We start from the raw sequence: 19371 nt of genomic DNA, 5'->3' as shown, positions 1-19371 counted from the left end.
AGCTTGCTAGATGTTCAGAGGCAAACGTTGCAGGAATGCGAAGAATTAAATAGACACAAGCCTTCCATGTTAAAACACAAGTGTAAAAGCTCCCAATTCAAGCCCAAACCTATTGAAGTATATATAGATATGAACTTCAGCAATTGCGTGAAATATAACTTGCCGAATTCCACTGCTCTTAATTCTAACTACTTCCTGTGTCTTGTATTTGATTTTACTCTTACAGGTATCCGGATTCACCTGGTTTGTAATTGCTCTTATTTGAAATCGCTCCTATCCATTTTTCGTACTCAGTACGTGCTCTTACTAGAAGTTTAAATCGCTCTTAAATGTAATTATTTTCTGTATTCTTTATTTTGCTCTTATTTGAATTTGATCTTATTTTCTACTGATATCACTGTACTTTATAACTGCTCTTATCTGGAATGTGATATTCTGCAATGTGATACTTTGTAATGTGATATTCTGCAATGTGATACTTTGTACTGTGATATTTAGTAACAACTTTAAATCTACTGAGAAATACATACATACATACATACATACATAAATAAATAAATAAATAAATAAATAAATAAATAAATAAATAATAATACACGATGGCTCAACACAGCAGGTAGCTAATGTATAGACTAATATATATATATATATATATATATATATATATATATATATATATATATATATATATATATATATTTGAAATCCATGAAAATAAAAGCACCACGTGCAGTTCTGTGATCTCGATATGAAGCCACGTGCTTGTCGGATTCTGCGGTTATTTATGGATTGGTATCCTTGCTGGGTGCGATTGTATTTTCCCTTCTTTTCCTTTGTTATTTAAAGTGTGTAACGCTAACAAAAAACAAAAACAAAACAAAACAAACAGCCCTCATCTTTGCAGTGGTGCAAATGCTTCGGGACTCTGTTGGGTTTTCTTTTCAGAAAAGTAGAACGCACAGCAAAGGTACACGCCAGAGATAAAATACAACATGCACATGTTCTTTAAAGGCTCCTGTGGGCTACAGTGTGGAGTTGTTTCTTAATTTATTTATTTATTTATTTATTTATTTAAAATCCTTGAAAAATCTTGTTAATAATGATTTTGATGCAAATGGGTGTGAGAATTTGTACCATGTTTTGAACATTTTTTTTTTAAAGGATTTTTTTTGGGGGGGGGGAGTGGGGGGGTGTTTTAACTTTGAATAATTAAAAACAGGAGAGGGCCCCACATCTGTTTTTTTCTCCAGTCTTCCAAAAGTTCAATTTAATGGGGGTCAAAGTTCACTGTTTATGCCACCGAAAACAATAGTGCCTTCTGTCTGTCTATCTGTCTATCTGTCTATCTCTATCTATCTCTCTATCTCTATCTATCTATAGATCTGTCTATTATTTTATCCATTCAGTATGACTTTGTTATCGGTTAATAATCTTAATTAAAATACAACAAGGACGTTCTTTAAAGACAAGTGAGCTGTAAAACTGAGACTTTAAATCGACTGTTTCTTTATTCAGTTGATACCGTTATTTGTCAGAATTTAATTGGAAACTATTACGATTTAAAATTGGATTCCGCAGATCCTTCTAGCGGGCAAATTAGTGTAAATGGTAGCCATTTAAGAACAACTGTGTCACATCTTGTATTTGAGAAAGAAAAAAGCTTATATGTTTTAAATTGCCACTGTATCGATTGTGATGTACGGTTAAACAGCCTATATGTTTAAAATTGCACTGTATCGATTGTGATGTAAACAGTCTATTTTGTTGCAAACTGTTGCGTCCTAAATAAATATAAATAGGTTTATGGAAACACAGTAGGCGTATAGGCTACACGGTGAGCACTTTTACAAAAGCAAACACAGATTTAAAAACAACAGCCTTCTCCAGCAAAGTAACTGTCCTTGGTTTTGAAAGGGAAACACACCAGGCATTTGGAAACAATTAAAAGCGACCTTTGCATAATTATCGCTCATTTCCAGGGCGTCGCAGTGTTTGTTGGTTTCTGTGTCTAGCGACAACATCAAAGGGCTGAAATCTCCTACACTGCCTTGTGGAAGGTGAGAATTCCTGATGGCAAGACCGTGATCAATGAGGAATGCATACATTAGCGAGGAGTCTCTGAATCAGGGGATTGTATCTCCTGTGTCACTTCCTTTAAGCCGCTGGAGCCAGGCCGGGGAAAAGGGGGGCTCCAAGTGTCAAGTCATCAATTACTTTGGGATACACAGAGCAATGAGATTCGCAGCTACAATTTAACATGGGAAGTGTCTTCAGAAACCGACCTCGGTTCATAACAATTCTGTTGGTAATGCCGGGGTTGCTGTAGGCATATATACTGTGCACCTCATCTACAGGAACATGCGCGTAAGAATGCCTGATTGTTTGAATTTGCTACCAAGTGATAGTGTTCTGCAACACGTCAGCGAAACAGGCACGTCATGTCGCTGGTAAGGCGTGCAACGTTTTGTTTGAAAGCTGCATGGATATGTCGCCCCGCAGACCGGAAAAAGACAGCATTACCTTAAAGACGAGCCCCTATCAGTATTGCTTCTGCTTGTTGTGCATATGTGGAGTAGTGCAATATTGCTTATAGGGTCTTGTCGTTAAAGGGTTTTCTTCGAGACAATGAACACAGGGATATGGATGTGTGTCGGTTTGGTATATCTAATAACGCAGCGGTTTGTTGCAGAGGAACGGCCTGGTTGTTGTTTCTGTTTAACTCTTCTGCGTCTTTGCTGCTTCCAGGTTTCAAATGCAGCCGATGGGAAGAGCAGGCCTGGGATTGAAGGATCTGCAACCAGAGGGAATCCCAGGAATCTGTTTTCATGCACAGGTGTTTGGAAGAGCATCTCCATAATGTGACACCTTCGCTTTTATTCGGTTACATGGGTAGATGTTAATGGTTGTTTGTAATCAAGCTGTATTACATGATAATTACATTTTCCACTACGTGCATGACTGTTTGTCATCTGGGGGCCTGTGCTGTGTGTGTGAAAGAGAAAAGGGTAGAAGATGTGATCATAACCCCAACAAGCCCGTTCCAGGTGAACAAATCTGGGGTTTGAACGGGGACAGGAACTGCTTTGACACACATAAGTGTAAATCAGAAATAAGTGTTAGCTTACAAATGCCTGTGTGAAATGATATAGTCAAACATGCAATCATACTGAGCTGATGCCTTTTGCGTCGTGGCGCTATGCGTCGCAATATCGTCACGATTTCGTTTTTTCACTGTGCTGTTTAATTCCCTTAACTCTTTCGTGAATGGTGGGCTCTGGTGGAGGAGGGGTTGACAGAAGCGTGACATTTCCGAGTGGGTGGTCTTTTAAGGTGGCCCTCTGATTTAGTGAATCGTGCGGACCCAGAGTTCGGAGGAAAGAACTCTTCCACTTAAGAGATCTACCATTACTGCACCAAGCAAGACAGACCGAGAACCCTATTTAAATAACAGCTAGACCAAATATCAATCTTGATAAATAGCGTCAGCAAGGTGCACAGATCATCACCACTGTAGCACATTGACAAAAAATATCACATCAGCCTATAATACCAGAATCCGATTCCACCGTGTTTGTTCGCGTGTAAGACAACACATGCGATTGCGTTATCTGGTTATGCCACAGCTCTTGATTTCTTTTAAAACTCAATTGCGTTGTGGCACCATTCACAAACCCGACTTGTTGTCTCAGGTTATTGTATCAGCGACCCTCTCCCACCCCATCCCTCGCCCCGGATAGAATGGCCTCATCCGTCTCTTAACTTGTCCGCACTACTTGTTATTTTTCTGTGGAGGACTGGATTCGCTGCCTGATACTCTTTCCCTGCTGCACTACTGTGAATCTGAGCCGAGCAGTGCAATAACGAAAGGGCGTCAGTCTGCTAACTCAATCTGCCAGTGTTCAAAGAAACAAAATACCCCTAAAACGCATTCACGTCATCGGAACCTTTCCGTGACGTCATCGGGCGTTGTTTTATGTCATTGGCTGTACAATTATTCAGCCGAACGCCGTGTGCTCAAAAGTGCGGATCCGCGAAAGAACCCCAGTCCACGGCCAAGTCCGATGGATTCGTCAAATAAGCCAGTTTCCACAATTTCATGACCAGTCCCACCCAAGTGACCACCTGCTTGACAGTGAAATTAAGGCAAATACTAAAGCGAAACGCGGTTTGTTCTGTTTTCAGTGAACTGTTTTTAAAAAATAAAATTTAAAAAATGGAACATGAGAAGAATTGGTTCGATTACCAAAATGTTATTTCAGTGCTTCTAAAATTAAAAAAGTAGAGTAAAAATCACATGTGCAGTTAAAGAAAATGGAAGCACAGAACGGTAAAGTCTGGAGTACACGGCGTTAAGAAAAGGCACCGGGGTTCAAGCAGAAACCGACGTTCTTATTGTGTGCAATTGACATGCCTCGTGTTTGTGTTGAAGCCTGACGCCTCTTTATATTAATACACTGTTTTACTGGTTGGTGTTTGTCGGGGGGGAGGGGGGAGGGGGGGGGGGGGTGGTTTAAAATTGCAATTGTATTTATATATATATATATATATATATATATATATATATATATATATATATATATATATATATATTCGACTTTGCAATCACAATAATAAAGATCTCGAATAAAATGTTTGTAAGATTTGGTTAAAAACTTCTTAGTGGTTTTTATTATTATTATTATTGTTCCATTGCTGTGTTTCTGCATATCTACACCATTGGCCCTCTTTGCAAGTACCGCTGCTTTGAAATGCAATGGCTGACCTGTGCGTGGGTGGCCGCGGATGTTGCATAAAGCCGTGTTACCATTCCCACCATAGCGATTGGTAAAGCTCCTATAGTCATTCTTTCGTGTAGACCCCTTTCTTGTGTCTCTTTTTTGGTGTGAAGGGGTCTCTGAAGTGTCAGCAATGCCAGGAATGAGCCACTTGTTTTCGGCTAGTGTCCAGTTTCCTCGAGGAGGGGTTCTGGAGGGCCGCATTGTGTGTGTGTTCTGACCCTTCATTGATCTGGTCAATGAGAGCCGTCACAGCTGCAGGAGGCGGTGGCCACTTTGAAGATTGAAGAGGTTACGACCTGGAGGCCCCCTTCACAGGCCGGGAGCTGCCGAGTCAATTCGGGAAATGGACCGCTGCCTGCCACATGCGCTCATTCACAGCCTTTGTTTATTTGAAAGAAACGCACAAGATACAAGTGGAGGGATGGTAGAGATTACTTCCACTTTGGTGAATAAGTGAATAGATGGTATAGAAACGGGATCAAAAATGACTCGCTTGTTCGGAGCTTCGGTCCTGGTATTTACTGATCTATCTCAATATTCGTTAGGAACATGTGTTTTTTTTCTTTCGTTTTTTATGTTTGGGGCAGTCGATCAAGCCACCAAACATGTAGCTTTTCAACGGCTAGTAAAGCAACATTACATCATCGCCCAAGACTGCAAAACATTCAACACTCGAGGATCGATGTTAACTTTCAGCAGCTCCCTGATAAACCCATCGTCCTCTAATGCACCATGCACTTCAACAAGCTAAACGTCTTCACACTGTGGAACCCCGGACTTCCACCGCAGCCCATCACTGATCACACCCAGACCTTATAAGGAGTTTCAAGATGTGCGCCACGGCCATGCCTCACACGTCACGTAACGGTGGAATACATCACATTCCCAGTTATTGTATTTGCCCAGACACACAGACATGCAATGAAACCACGCGTTTTAATTTGACGGTCACCGATAACGCACCTATACTGTAGACTATAGGAAGTTCATCTAGTGCAGTACACGGTGTACTACAACAGGCCGAGCTAAAGGGAAAAGGAACACTAACGTTTTAGATTTAGAAATCACTCTTTTATTTATTTTCTATAGAATATCGTTCCATCGACTGCATTTGAGTGTCTTCCCCCCCTGTGGGTAAAACCCTCACGAATCATTTATAACAAATCGCTTTATAGCAGGAGGAGAGGACCTGAGAACACTTCAAACATGCGTCATTGCGTCTTTAACCAAAACAGAACGCGATTGAATAGACTGGCATTATTTCATATCCCAACGATCCCAATAAGAAAACAAAACACAAAAACACACGAACCTTCAGGCTACAAATGTAAAGTAAAATGCATTTTAATATAAACAAATACAAATCAAAATACATGAAAACATCATTTGAAGTGCAGTTCTTAAACTTTATTATAAGAGCCGTTCATTGAAACACAGTAGTAGGATATATATATATATATATATATATATATATATATATATATATATATATATATATATATATATATATATATCTCGAGACTGAGTGATTCCACGTAGCTGCTGAACTATCTGTCAATACATAACAATAGAGAGGGTGATACTCGCATACTCTACACACAAATAAACACACCGCTAACCATTTACCGTTATCACCCAGCGTTTCCATAACTAAAATAAAAAACAGCCCTCACGTCACGGTAAACAATGTGTTTAGAAATTAAACAGAGATCTCACCCACCACATGATAAACACATGACTGATATGCTTCATGCCGCGCTGCTTAGTAAAGTCTAAAACACTCAGATCTGTTTTAAGCTGTTACATAAGATTTCTATTGAATTGTTAAACATTTGGTTGGATAGTGACCAGTAACCAGCATTGTCACTCTGAGTATACCAGCACTCTGGATGTTCACTTGTACTCTCTCAGTTTCATGCTACAACGCTGCATGTTCAGTTCCTGTGTTACAAGCAATAGGATCCCGCCTGCCACCCAAAGGAAATTGAGAGGGGGCGGTATTACTTGAAACACAAGAACCTGTATCGCGTGTTATGTGCTAGAGGTGAAAATTAGACGTAGGAATTGAAAACTCTTCAGCAAAACGAAATGGACGTGTGAGCAAGGTTGAGCGCCATGTTTAATGTATTAAATAAACGAAACGATGGCATTAATAACTGCGCATATTATTATTCACACGACACCTGTATGTTATGAAATGAAAGTTGCCATGTATACTTTAAAATCGCCCCCGGTTCATCGCATCAATGAGACGAGCAAGATTTTCATATCAGACAATGTCCAAAACCTTGATGTTTATTAAAATATAATAATAAGTAACATGCAGCGTCTTTAAAAAAAAAAAAAAAATAACATGCATCGTCTTAAAATAAAATAATAATAATTAACATGCAGCGTCTTTAAAAAATAAATAACATGCAGCGTCTTAAAAAAAAATAACATGCTGCGTCTTTAAAAAATGATATTGACAAATACAGCGTCCTTATGATTTTTGTATTATTATTATTTCAAACCGCGTTTAAATTGAAACGGTTGCATTCAAAGTACACTAAACACGAAACAGGGGTGCTTCTTCTTGAACTATAATTGATGTATTATTCTTAGACGGGAATGAATGCAGCGTCCCCTCAATGAAGGAAGAAGCCGTGCTGCAGAATGAGCTCATGTTAATAATAATAACTGTCCTGCATTTACTCACTGCTTTTAAATGAGCTGCCCGTCAAGTATGAGAAAGATATACGACTACTACATATCTACTGCTACAATAATAATAATAATAATAATAATAATAATAATAATAATAATAATAATAATAATAATAATAATACATCGCGTGTATTTTAATACATTGCGATGTGTTTGTTATTGCAAGCGTTGCTCCTGTCCTGTATCGATGGTTAATTGCACACGGTATAATCCCAGTTTGTACAATAAACAACACGCTCGTATAAAGTGCGTTGTGATTAATTTATCGATTCCCATTTTTAAAAATCCGAAAGAACATCAAGCCTTGTTTTATTGTAATTTTAAGAATGATCTCTCCAGGTCTAGCCGCATCAATTCACTGTGATATCGGGACCAAACTTCCCTGATAAAAACACACATACAGGAGATAAGAACAACACGAGCCTGGACGAGAGTGGGAGGGCTGAAAGACCATTGCGCCTCCCAGCACACCCAGCACTCCCAGCACTCCCAGTATACCAGGATTCACAAACGTGCAGAAATACATAGACCGCTTTTCGGGGTTTAAAAGATCTGTGTTAATCGAACGGGTTCCACGAGGCTGTCATTTATTTCTTGAATTTCTTACATTCGATTATCTCTTAATATAATTCCTTCAGCACTGCTGACCCATCTAAAGACACATGGTTTCAAAACAAGACCGGTGTGCCTGTACACTTTTCATGTTATCAGAAGAGATATTTAAGAATCTTAATCTGAAACTCTAGCACATCACAAAGGGGTTTCGTTCTAGAAACACGCGCGTTCCGGGCTCGTCTTGGAACCTTTTTTGTTTAGGTTCTAAGAACCACTGATATACTGAACAACAGATAGTCAATCAGACATTGTGAAAATAGAGCTCCAAACAGCACTGGGTGTATAATGGGGCGAGGGTGCCAAATTCGAGACACCTCCCTAATATTAAGAATATATTTGGTTTCACATTGGATCTGTTACATAACAATAACATCGCGAAAATAAGCTCCCAGAGAAGGCGCTGATGGATTGATATGGTTCTGTATAGAACAGACCATGAACGCTCATTTCGGCACGATTGCATGTGTTGCGATGCCACCTTGTGGACAGACAAGAGTACTGCACACAAACCTGCGGATTCCTGCGTGCACGTCCTCTTAACGCGCTCTGCTGCTCCTTGGAGTTTTTGAACTCCTCCACCTCAACCCTCAGTTGCCACCGCGCTCAATACTTTCAACACTCGCTTAGTTTTAAACCAGTTTTAAACTTCACCGCGTATCCTTTTTGACTGTTCAAAGTAGATGTATTTCTGAAAACATCCCCATCACATTTATGACAAGGCTCAGCTTCAAACAGAACTAGATTATCAAGATTAGCATAGTATCTCTATGCCCAAACAAGCACAAGGGAAAATAACACACATATAACAGAGATTGAATGCAGTTTTTATAAACAGTATTGTCATACTATATATGACCTGCAACTTCTTCCCTTTATATAAAACACATTACTTCACTAGCAGTGCTGAACAGCTTGTATATTGCATTGTTTACTGCAGGGAGAAAAAAATGAATGAGAAAAAAATCCCAGAATCAATATTGAATATACTGATTTCCATCCCATATATTATGCACTATTCGAGGAGTTACGAAATGAATGTTTTTTAAAAACGATTACAACACATTTCTGAAAGTGTTCTAGAATGGCATTGCTCCACAGCCGTCTGTTACAGAACGAGAATTGAGCTGAACGTTTCATTTTGACAGTACAGAATTGCATGTGCGGTCAGGGAGAATTCAGCGAGTTAAAAGATTAAATCAGTTTAATACTGGGACTTGGACTCTTTACAGCTAATTGATTTTACCTGTAACATCGGGTAAGAAAATAGTGAAGCATATTTGGGACTCTTGTCAGTAAACATTTCTTATTAGAAACAACTTTGATGATAAAGAAATCCATCAATTACAGTAGTTTAAACACATATGCATGTGAGAACAGATGGATATTCAGACACACTGCACTGGTCTTTGCTCGTTTACGGGTTTGCATCTCAAGTTCACAAACATCTTGTGCTTAATATGTGCCAGCCAAGGTTTTATTATTCAGATTCACAGACAAACAAGTAAACGTTTATATTACAAAAAAAAAAAAAAAAAAAGTCATAAAAGGAGTACTCGTATACCGGTAACTGTTTTAGTTAACTGAACCCCTTCATGGTGCACTTGTGCCATTACTGAGATGCTTGCTTGAGACAGGCCACCTAGTGGTCACCCAGAGCAGCTACAGATCCTGCTGTGCATCGTTTGAAAACTGCACCACTGAAGCGGAGAGGTGGACGATCCTGGAGGGATATGCCAGTCCAGGTTTTAGTTTGAACCACGTGGTAATTTAAATTGATATAGCTTTCCAGTGAAGGCAGTATCCAAAGCCACTGCTGTTTATACCTTTGCAATTAATCTCTTTACAGCAGACGACGAAAAAAAAAGCTATGGCTGCACATCAGCGTAGCCCAATAGATTCAATGTTTAAACATTTTAATATAAACGTGGTTTACCTTTTAAACAGTCATTTTTTCAATGATTTAGGATTCACATTCATCTTTATATTTAACTTCTGTATTTTCTTTCAAATTTTACATTGATTTTCACATACAGTATTCGATTAGAGAGATTTTTAATATTTTAAATTTTCTTTGAAACTTTTTCAACCTATACAGCCTTAACAATAATAAAAGAAAAAAAAAAAAATCAACGCAAAGTAAAATTCAACACAGTAACTCCCGAGCATTATAAATAACAGAAGCGTGTGCTACAGGAAGCATCACATTGATCTTTCAAAATGCAAGGGAAACACACAGGGCCCATTTTCAAAAGCCTTCATACTTGAGGACACGGTGACGAGTCCCTTCCTGGTCCGAACACACAGCAGACCAGCTCACAGTTCATCGTGTCTCAGGGGCTCAGTGCTGGGCTTGATGAACACACCCTCCATGGTCTTCCACTGACTGTTGGAATTGGGCCCCTGCATGCCATGGACCTCCTTCTGCCCTCTGATGGGGTGCCCGTACTGCTCCCCGGTGATGCTCAGGAACACGTCTGTGCCGCTGTGTTTGAAGCGCACGCCATCGTCCCGCTCCCAGTACGTCCCGCTGCACTGCACCGCCCACACGTCCAGGTCATCTCCTTCCCCGCTCTCCCCGAAGGCACTCACTTCCTGTGGGAGAAACGCATGGAAACCTCAGGGTCTGTTCAAGCCTTTACAACAGCAGCAGAGTGCAGAGCCGTCCACAATGTGCCCACGGGACAGTCTGAAAACGGGCATCCGTACCACACCTACATGTAACCCTAACACCTACATGTGATTTAACATGCAGCCCTCTTTGAATGATTTTCAACAGCAGTATGCAGTAAAAAAAAAAAAAAAAAAAAAAAAAAAAAAAATATAATAATAATAATAATAATAATAATAAAAAAGGCAGGGCCATGAAAACAGCAAATCATGGGTAACAAGACCCCCCATTTAACACCTCCTATCACTCTCTGCTGTTATATTAAGAATCCTCGCAGTGTGCCTGCCTGCTCACTCTCGTGAGGACCCTTGGAAGTGAGATGCAGGTCTCAGAGGAGCTTCCCCAGCTGAACACACATTAAACATCTTACACATGCCAGACAGGACCGTCATTCCAGTTCCTTGGCTACACTGCGTCACCATCGTGTCTCCAGTGAGCACTCAGGTAGATCCCAGTGTAAATAGATTTGCTGTGTTAAACCCCTTGCATTCAAAAACACCCATCTCTATAGCCTACGCCACTGCATGGATGTTTGCAAGGATTACCTAGCTCTTGTTTTGTCAGTGTGTGTGTGCGCGCCTTTCTCTCTGTCTGTCTGTCTGTCTGTGCCTGTGTGTGTCTGTCTGTGTGTCTTTCTCTCTGCCTGTCTGTCGGTCTGTTTGTGCCTGTGTGTCTCTCTCTGCCTGTCTGTCTGTCTGTCTGTCTGTCGGTCTGTGTGTCCCTGTGTGTCTGCGTGCGCCTTTCTCTCTGCCTGTCTGTCTGTGTGTGCCTGTGTGTGTGTGTGTCAGTCTGTGTGTCTTTCTCTCTGCCTGCCTGTCTGTCTGTCTGTCAGTCTGTGTGCTTACCTGGTTGCCTGACAGTGGTGAAACAAAGTGATGGCTGTGCAGGTTCCTCCCGGTGCTCATGTGTGTCAGTCTGATGGTCTGGCCGCATTTGATTGGCGCCCCGCGCTGGCACGCATTGTTTGGCTTCCCACGGATCCGCCAGTAGCTGTTAGCATCGTCTGCAGCCTCTACCCCGGTCACCGACTGCTGACCGCTTCCTGTGGCAAACGACAGCACTTAATAAATAGGCAGAGGAGAACTGCAGAGCAGCCAACCTATACTGCAAAGAAGGGAAGGGCTCCGTTCGAATAACAGCGCCCTGCAGTGCTGGTGAAATCAGGAGAGCTTTCCTCACACAAGCACGGAGTGCAGCTGCTTAACAAGCCTGGGATTTCAGACTCCTTCAGTGCATCTCCCTCGCTCTTCACGGCTTCCCAGTCTTGAGGCTTCAACTTACCAGTGGCAGTTTGCGCAACACGTTCACACAGGTTATTATTCAAGGCTATATTTATATACTTTACCACAACAGCAGCGGCGGCGTTCCTGTCAATAACTGCATTCCTATCAGAACCCAATACAATTCTGCTAAGCAAGCAACTCGCTGCTCTGGCGTCATTATGTGTACTAGTTATATTTATGTGTAATTCAGAAAACACACACTATGCAGCACTTAAACGATTCTAAGTATGCCACATTTACACCGACCTGAACCGTACTTCACATCGTGCGAGTGGAGTCTAACGTTGTGCCGGGTGTTCAGTAGTTTTACCACAGATCCGCAGGTCACATAATTGAACTCGTCGGAGCCCTCGCCTTGTGATAAAACACAAAGCAAAACAAATAACAGCTTCATGAAGCCGTACTCGTGTAAAACTAGGATAAAGCTCATTGCGCTAACAATGACTTTTCTCTTTATACTAAGGGAAACACGAGTCGCTTCTTCCTCTTCAAAGCCATAACCTCCAACCAATCACGTCTTGACAACTAGCGGTCCCGGAAGTGTTGGTCCACACTGTGCTTCCTGATTGGCCAAAAAGGAGTTCGGGGAAACGCGTTGTGCTGTTACTCTGATTGGTTGCCTGTTGCTCCAGGTTTCAGCAGCCATTCTCCTCCCGGCAGGTCAGCACACGCAGTTACTTCTGATTTGTCTTCGTGGTTTCCCCAGGCAGCCAATGAACTGCCGGGAATTTTAACTGGGGTATGAAGATTCTGTGCGCGTGTGTGAACAGTGCACCTGTAGCCCAGGTAAATAGGGAATTCGCGCTGATACAAGACTGCAGGTGCCATCAGCCTGATCGTGTTTTTAGATAGTGCTACACCTGGGGCAGAGAGGGACCATCCCGAACTTGAAAATGATATTGCTCGTAACAAAAACAAGTGTTATCTCTTTTACAAATAGAGCGTTATGGTCACTTTTGATATATATATTTGAAAAGGTATACGAGTAGGCTATACGGTGGCCATAATTTTGGGACACCGTTTGTTTACATCTCACCAAAGGAATTTTTATCTGCTGGACCCGAGGCTTCCTGTCACCCTGCTTCACGCGAGTCATTCTGAACCGCTCACCGCGACACGACACCTGCTGCTCCGTAGCTGAGCTACTGCATGCGTGAACACGGTTCATTCTTGGAAGTTAATACAATGATACATAATAAATAATAGCAGTTTAAAAAAAAAGTGTGTCATCTTGAAGTGATTGAGGGAGTATGTGCTGGAGCAGAGACCCCTCTCCCTCCCTCCCTCCCTCCCCATTATATTATTATTATTATTATTATTATTATTATTATTATTATTATTATTATTATTATTATTATTGCAACAAGTATATAAATGCAGTAGTTATTTCTATATATTGCGCCACTGAAAGAATGACATAAAAAATATATTTTTCTTTTTTCATCAGCTGCAATTCAAGCATCACTTGATGATGTTTAATATCACTATACACTGCTTTAAACTTCAACATACTGGACAGTACAGCAACTACACCACCAACAACAATAATAATTCTAGTTTCATAACAATTCGAACCAATGTTTTCACTCAGGAAAACCTAAAAGGCCATTTATTGTGCTGGGTTTGGTAAACAGACATGTGGGCAACTTGAGTCTTTACGGAGCACTTTTCCTGTCCTCTGTTGTGTTTGTTGCGTGCAGACGGGATCCACGGGGGGCCGCTGAGCAGGCCCGCGCTGTTTCCACAGGGAAGCTGCTTCTGCTTCTGGATCCTCCGTGCTCAGCGCGCTCCAGGTAGTCAGGCTGGCTCGGGCATGCCCACTCGGGAAGCGACGCCACGCAGCCTTGTCTGTGCGGATTGACTGGCTGCTCATTGAGGCTCAAACGCGGCTCTAGACTCTCAGTGAGGAGCGCACGTCTGCTAATTCTACTTTTGAAAGGAAGCAAACAAAAGCCAAGTTTCTGGTCAAGTTCAACTTGTTTTTTGGTTCTGCGACATAAATTCGCAAAAGCGTCGGTAATAATTCTAGTGGTCTCCGACACCCCGGGGGAGCTGGGGTGTTGTTCTTGGGTGGAAATGTCACTTTCTTTTAGTTTTCTGTTTTTCTCTTTGCTTTTGTCTTCCTTTGCCTGTAGTTCATGAGATCTCTTCTCTTGGCTGTATTCCACTTGATGCTGCTGTAAGTACACAAACACAAACACAAACATATTTTTTAATATAGTGTCAAATAGGCATGTACATGTCTTTTTGTTTGTTTGTGTGTTTCAATAACTCTGTCTTCTTAAATAGTTAAAATATAACGTTAGTTCTGAAATGAGTGAACAATAGACCCGTCAGCTTAAAGTTAATATTTATACATTGTTATATCAAAATAGAGCGAGAAAAAACTCGCATCTTACTAAATGAATTGTGTGAGTTTATTAACATCATCACTCTAAACCCAAGTGTTTAACTTTAGCACAGATTATTAAACATCCAGGTGTAACACGTTTTAAACGCGTCAATATGATGGACAGAACCAATACAATACATCAGTTACATCCATAGTTGCCGTGTGTACCATGGTCTGTTTGACATCATGATAAGAAGTGTCTGCATCTCTGTCTGTCTGTCTGTCTGCTGGTGGCTCAGTCGAATCCTGAGGTGCAGCTTTCAGGCTCTCGATTAGCTTTTGGTCCTGCGTTGGCTCAGCCTCGAGATTGTCTGTCTTTAAACGCTCACCAATAATGTCGCTGCTGAGTTTTTCTAGGATTAATACATATTTCTTTTTGTCTACTGTAGATTCCTTGTTGCCGTTTATAGACAGCTTTCTGACAGGGCACACCCCTGTGGATGACCAGTGCTCCCCAGGAGAAGAGCTGTGTGAATCTGCTTGCGCTCTGTCATTTGAAGGGGTTGGCGTGGTATTCACACGATCACCCAGCTCAAATTCGCTTCCTACAATGTCGAGGATGTTAAACTCTTCCTCTGACTTGGCGCTGTTATTCGAAGACCCGAACTTGATGTCAAACAGCAGACTCCCATCTTTCTTGGTGGTCAATACAAACTTCTGAACCAACTCCGAAACCAGGTTCAGAAGAGCGTCAAAAACGCCCACCTCTTCTAAGAATTCCCCAAGGTCGCCGTACTGAGACGAGGAAGAAGCCGGCACACAGAGAAACGGTTTGGAGTCCAGTTGGAAAGTGGATGACTCCCCTGGAAACAGACTGAATTTGGAGTTCTCCCAGCCGGAACTGTCATCACGTTTTAGATCTCCGATCATATCCTCTTTGCAATCTCTGTAACTTGCGCGGTATATAAGAGTCGAAGAAGAAACGCGACGGTCTATTCCGGACACGTTGGAGTCCATATTTTTCTCAAATGTTCCAATTTTTTTCAGGGCAAAAAAAAAAAAAGAAAGAAAAGAAAAGAAAGGAAGAAAAAGAAAAAACCTGAATCGCACGCAAAGCGAAAAATAAACGATGAATCCGCCAGCTAATGAAAAGCCGCGATATTCAGGCGCGCTTTGTGTTTTAATAGCCCTGTATTTCCCTCCATGTCATAATCGTCATAATCGAGTCATTGTGAGGTCTCTTGTTTTACATGCAGTTCAGTATTTGGCATGTGTGGTTTTTTAATTTGTTATTTTTTACAGATAGACAATAAGCCGGTATCTAAAAAGTACAATTGCAATAAAGTATTAGTGACTGTTATGTATTTATCTATCTTATAGATAAATAAGCACATTCAAAAAGAAAACAAACCACTAGGAGCGTGTCATTGTGAAGTCACTAAAGGGACGTGTAGGATCAAGCCCTCAAGCACAACATTCATTTCTGCGGATTGATCCTCTGGAAGAAATACATATTAAAAGAGTTTTCAAGTCGGTTGCAAGTTAGTAACGTTTGATAATGTTTAATAAAGACATACACCAACTATCATCCCCACCCATAACATTTAAAATATTGAAAATACTGCATTATACTGAAATAATATACTACTACTACTACTACTACTACTACTACTACTACTACTAATAATCATCATCATCATCATCTTCATCATCATCTTCATCATCATTTACAAAGTGGTATTCAATGTGCTCCAGCTCTATAGTCTTACACATTTTCTTACAAATACTTTTTATTGTGCTCTGTCTTGTAGTAAAATCTGTGTGTCTTTACGGCGCACTTTTCCTGTCCTCTTTTGTGTTTGTTGCGTGCAGACGGGATCCACGGGGGGCCGCTGAGCAGGCCCGCGCTGTTTCCACAGGGAAGCTGCTTCTGCTTCTGGATCCTCCGTGCTCAGCGCGCTCCAGGTAGTCAGGCTGGCTCGGGCATGCCCACTCGGGAAGCGACGCCACGCAGCCTTGCCTGTGCGGATTGACTGGCTGCTCATTGAGGCTCAGACGCGGCTCTAGGCTCTCATTGCGGAGCGCACGTCTGCTAATTCTACTTTTGAAAGGAAGCAAACAAAAGCCAAGTTTCTGGTCAAGTTCAACTTGTTTTTTGGTTCTGCGACATAAATTCGCAAAAGCATCGGTAATAATTCTAGTGGTCTCCGACACCCCGGGGGAGCTGGGCTCTTGTTCTTGGGTGGAAATGTCACTTTCTTTTAGTTTTCTGTTTTTCTCTTTGCTTTTGTCTTCCTTTGCCTGTAGTTCATGAGATCTCTTCTCTTGGCTGTATTCGACTTGATGCTGCTGTAAGTACACAAACACAAACACAAACATATTTTTTAAATATAGTGTCAAATAGGCATGTACATGTTTTGTTTGTTTGTGTGTTTCAATAACTCTGTCTTCTTAAATAGTTAAAATATAACGTTAGTTCTGAAATGAGTGAACAATAGACCCGTCAGCTTAAAGTTAATATTTATACATTGTTATATCAAAATAGAGCGAGAAAAAACTCGCATCTTACTAAATGAATTGTGTGAGTTTATTAACATCATCACTCTAAACCCAGGTGTTTAACTTTAGCACAGATTATTAAACATCCAGGTGTAACACGTTTTAAACGCGCCAATATGCTGGACAGAACCAATACAATACATCAGTTACATCCATAGTTGCCGTGTGTACCATGGTCTGTTTGACATCATGATCAGAAGTGTCTGCATCTCTGTCTGTCTGTCTGTCTGCTGGCGGCTCAGTCGAATCCTGAGGTGCAGCTTTCAGGCTCTCGAATAGCTCTTGGTCCTGCGTGGGCTCAGCCTCGAGATTGTCTGTCTTTAAACGCTCACCAACAATGTCGCTGCTGAGTTTTTCTAGGATTAATACATATTTATTTTTGTCTACTGTAGATTCCTTGTTCCCGTTTATAGACAGCTTTCTGACAGGGCACACCCCTGTGGATGACCAGTGCTCCCCAGGAGAAGAGCTGTGTGAATCTGTTTGCGCTCTGTCATTTGAAGGGGTTGGCGTGGTATTCACACGATCACCCAGCTCAAATTCCCTTTCTACCAGGTTCAGAATTTTGAGGACTTTCTTGGACCTGGTGCTGTTACAAGATGATCGCGGGCTACCGTCCACATTGGTGTCCGGGACAAGCTTCTGACCAAACTGCGAAACCCCATTCTGGAAAGCTTCAAAATCTAAACGTTCTTGCAGGAGTTCCCCATTTAGAGAAGATGTAGAACTTATGCTGAGACAGGATGGTGAGTCGTATTGATCAGTGGATGTTTGTGGAAGTGGGCTGTCCATGGATGAATACCCCCAGTTGGAACTGTCATCAACTTTGAGAGCTCGGATGCTGTCTCTAGAGCTTGCGGACTGCATCAGAGACGAAGAGGACAAGCAGGAGTGTAATGGAGGCATGGTGGAGTCAATATGTTGCTCAGATGCTGCCCTGTTGTCAGGGGCAAAATAAACCTGAATCAGAAACAAATAAAAAAAATAATAATAATAATATAAGGGATTAGATCGATTACACCAAGTCTCCCCAACAAAGCAGTCATATGTATTTAATTAAACAGCAAACAAGATCTTGAAAATGCAGAGTGCAATTGAAAGTGCTAGTGCCACTGTTTATTCATATGTTTACAATCATATTAAAATATCATAGTGGGCAGAAAATTGGATTTGTTTGCTCGTTTGTCTCGGTCATTTGGACATCCATAATGTCACAACGTGAAGTTAGTTCTGGCATTCGTGCACAGTAGGGTTATCATTGGACTCCATGTACACTGGGACAGTCCAGCTTTTCACGGTCACACCCCAGTGCATTCTGGTAAGTGTAGTCCTGCTGTGAAAGGTACCCGAGACAGGTAAATGGCGTCCTCTGATAACCCCAACAATAGGCCTACAATGGTAGTCAGCTGACATTTACTGCTTGTACATTGCTGTTCATTGGAACATGGAAAGAAAACGGCTTGTGTTTTTTTTGCCAAATTAATTTACAAAACACCGACATTCGTTAGGCAAAAGTGTTTGATTAAAGTCCAGCTGTCCTATCATTTGAAGGGTTTAGAATGCGACTCACATGTTCATTTCCAACCGGGACGCTGTTATGAGATGATGGCCGCTCTGCCTTGCTGAGAGGGACACGATTCTCATCAAACTCTGAAAGCACATTTTGAAGAGCCTCAAAAACGAAACATTCTTCCAGCAATTCATTAAAGTCGAGATGTTGAGATAAGGACAGCTGGCTGCCTGGGTCAGAGTTTGAGCCACGTTGATCAGTGGACGGGTCTTGTAAAAAAGCGCTATTGGATGAATTGCCCCAGCTGAAACTTTGATCAAGATTCCAAGGGGCGATCGAATCCTCTTCGCTATCTCCATATATCGAGGAAATGCGCGAGTCCTTTGAAGACACGTTGGACGCAAGATTTTTCTTATATACTGCCATATTCTGAGTGCAAAAACAAACGGGAATTAGATCCAAAGCGAGGATGCTAAATGTCCACAAGAAAGCTGCCATGCATGGTATCTGAAAAAACAAAACACCGATTGGAGAAAGCCATTCTAGCGTGTTTTGTACGTTAAGAACCTTTCGATCGTAGACATGACGCCACCGTCACAATCGAGTTCTTATGACGACAATAAGAGCATTTATGACCAGTAATAATGTATGCCGCTGCACCAGGCGGGGCCGTGCCCTCTGGACTGTGCGCGTGTGTTATCGCTCATTGGTTGTTATCTGTCTGTGTTTTGATCGGTTGTCTCCAGTACCTTATTTGAATAAACGTATGCAAATGTTTGTTATTTTTATATTTGCCTGTGGCAAACTAGGTCCTCTAGGACTGACCTGTGTTTCAGTAGCGCGGTGACCTGTTGCTGTTGCTGTGCCGCTGTGTGTCGTCGGGTCGAGGGAAAGGATGTGTAATAAAGAGACTTGTGTTC

The 19371-nt window shown here is 41.5% G+C and overlaps 2 protein-coding genes across 2 annotated transcripts; both read right to left on the bottom strand.

Moving 5' to 3' along the window:
• Positions 1–9995: 9995 nt before the first annotated feature.
• LOC117427916 (stromal cell-derived factor 2-like) lies at positions 9996–12569 on the bottom strand. The gene is made up of 3 exons (XM_058994193.1): positions 12297–12569; positions 11613–11809; positions 9996–10691 (listed from the first exon to the last, which is right to left on the bottom strand). The coding sequence occupies exons 1-3, from the start codon at positions 12478–12480 to the stop codon at positions 10413–10415; spliced, it is 660 nt and encodes a 219-aa protein (XP_058850176.1). The 5' UTR covers positions 12481–12569; the 3' UTR covers positions 9996–10412.
• A 3408-nt stretch (positions 12570–15977) lies between these two features.
• Positions 15978–19086, bottom strand: LOC131699008 (uncharacterized). The gene is made up of 3 exons (XM_058994192.1): positions 18512–19086; positions 17113–17901; positions 15978–16731 (listed from the first exon to the last, which is right to left on the bottom strand). Exons 1-3 carry the CDS (start codon positions 18947–18949, stop codon positions 16210–16212), a joined length of 1749 nt encoding a protein of 582 aa, XP_058850175.1. The 5' UTR covers positions 18950–19086; the 3' UTR covers positions 15978–16209.
• Positions 19087–19371: the final 285 nt, after the last annotated feature.

Source organism: Acipenser ruthenus, chromosome 21 (assembly GCF_902713425.1).
Source record: "Acipenser ruthenus chromosome 21, fAciRut3.2 maternal haplotype, whole genome shotgun sequence".
Taxonomy (NCBI): domain Eukaryota; kingdom Metazoa; phylum Chordata; class Actinopteri; order Acipenseriformes; family Acipenseridae; genus Acipenser; species Acipenser ruthenus.
The sequence above is the reverse complement of the archived record's forward strand: the minus strand, read 5'-3'. Positions and strand labels throughout refer to the sequence as shown.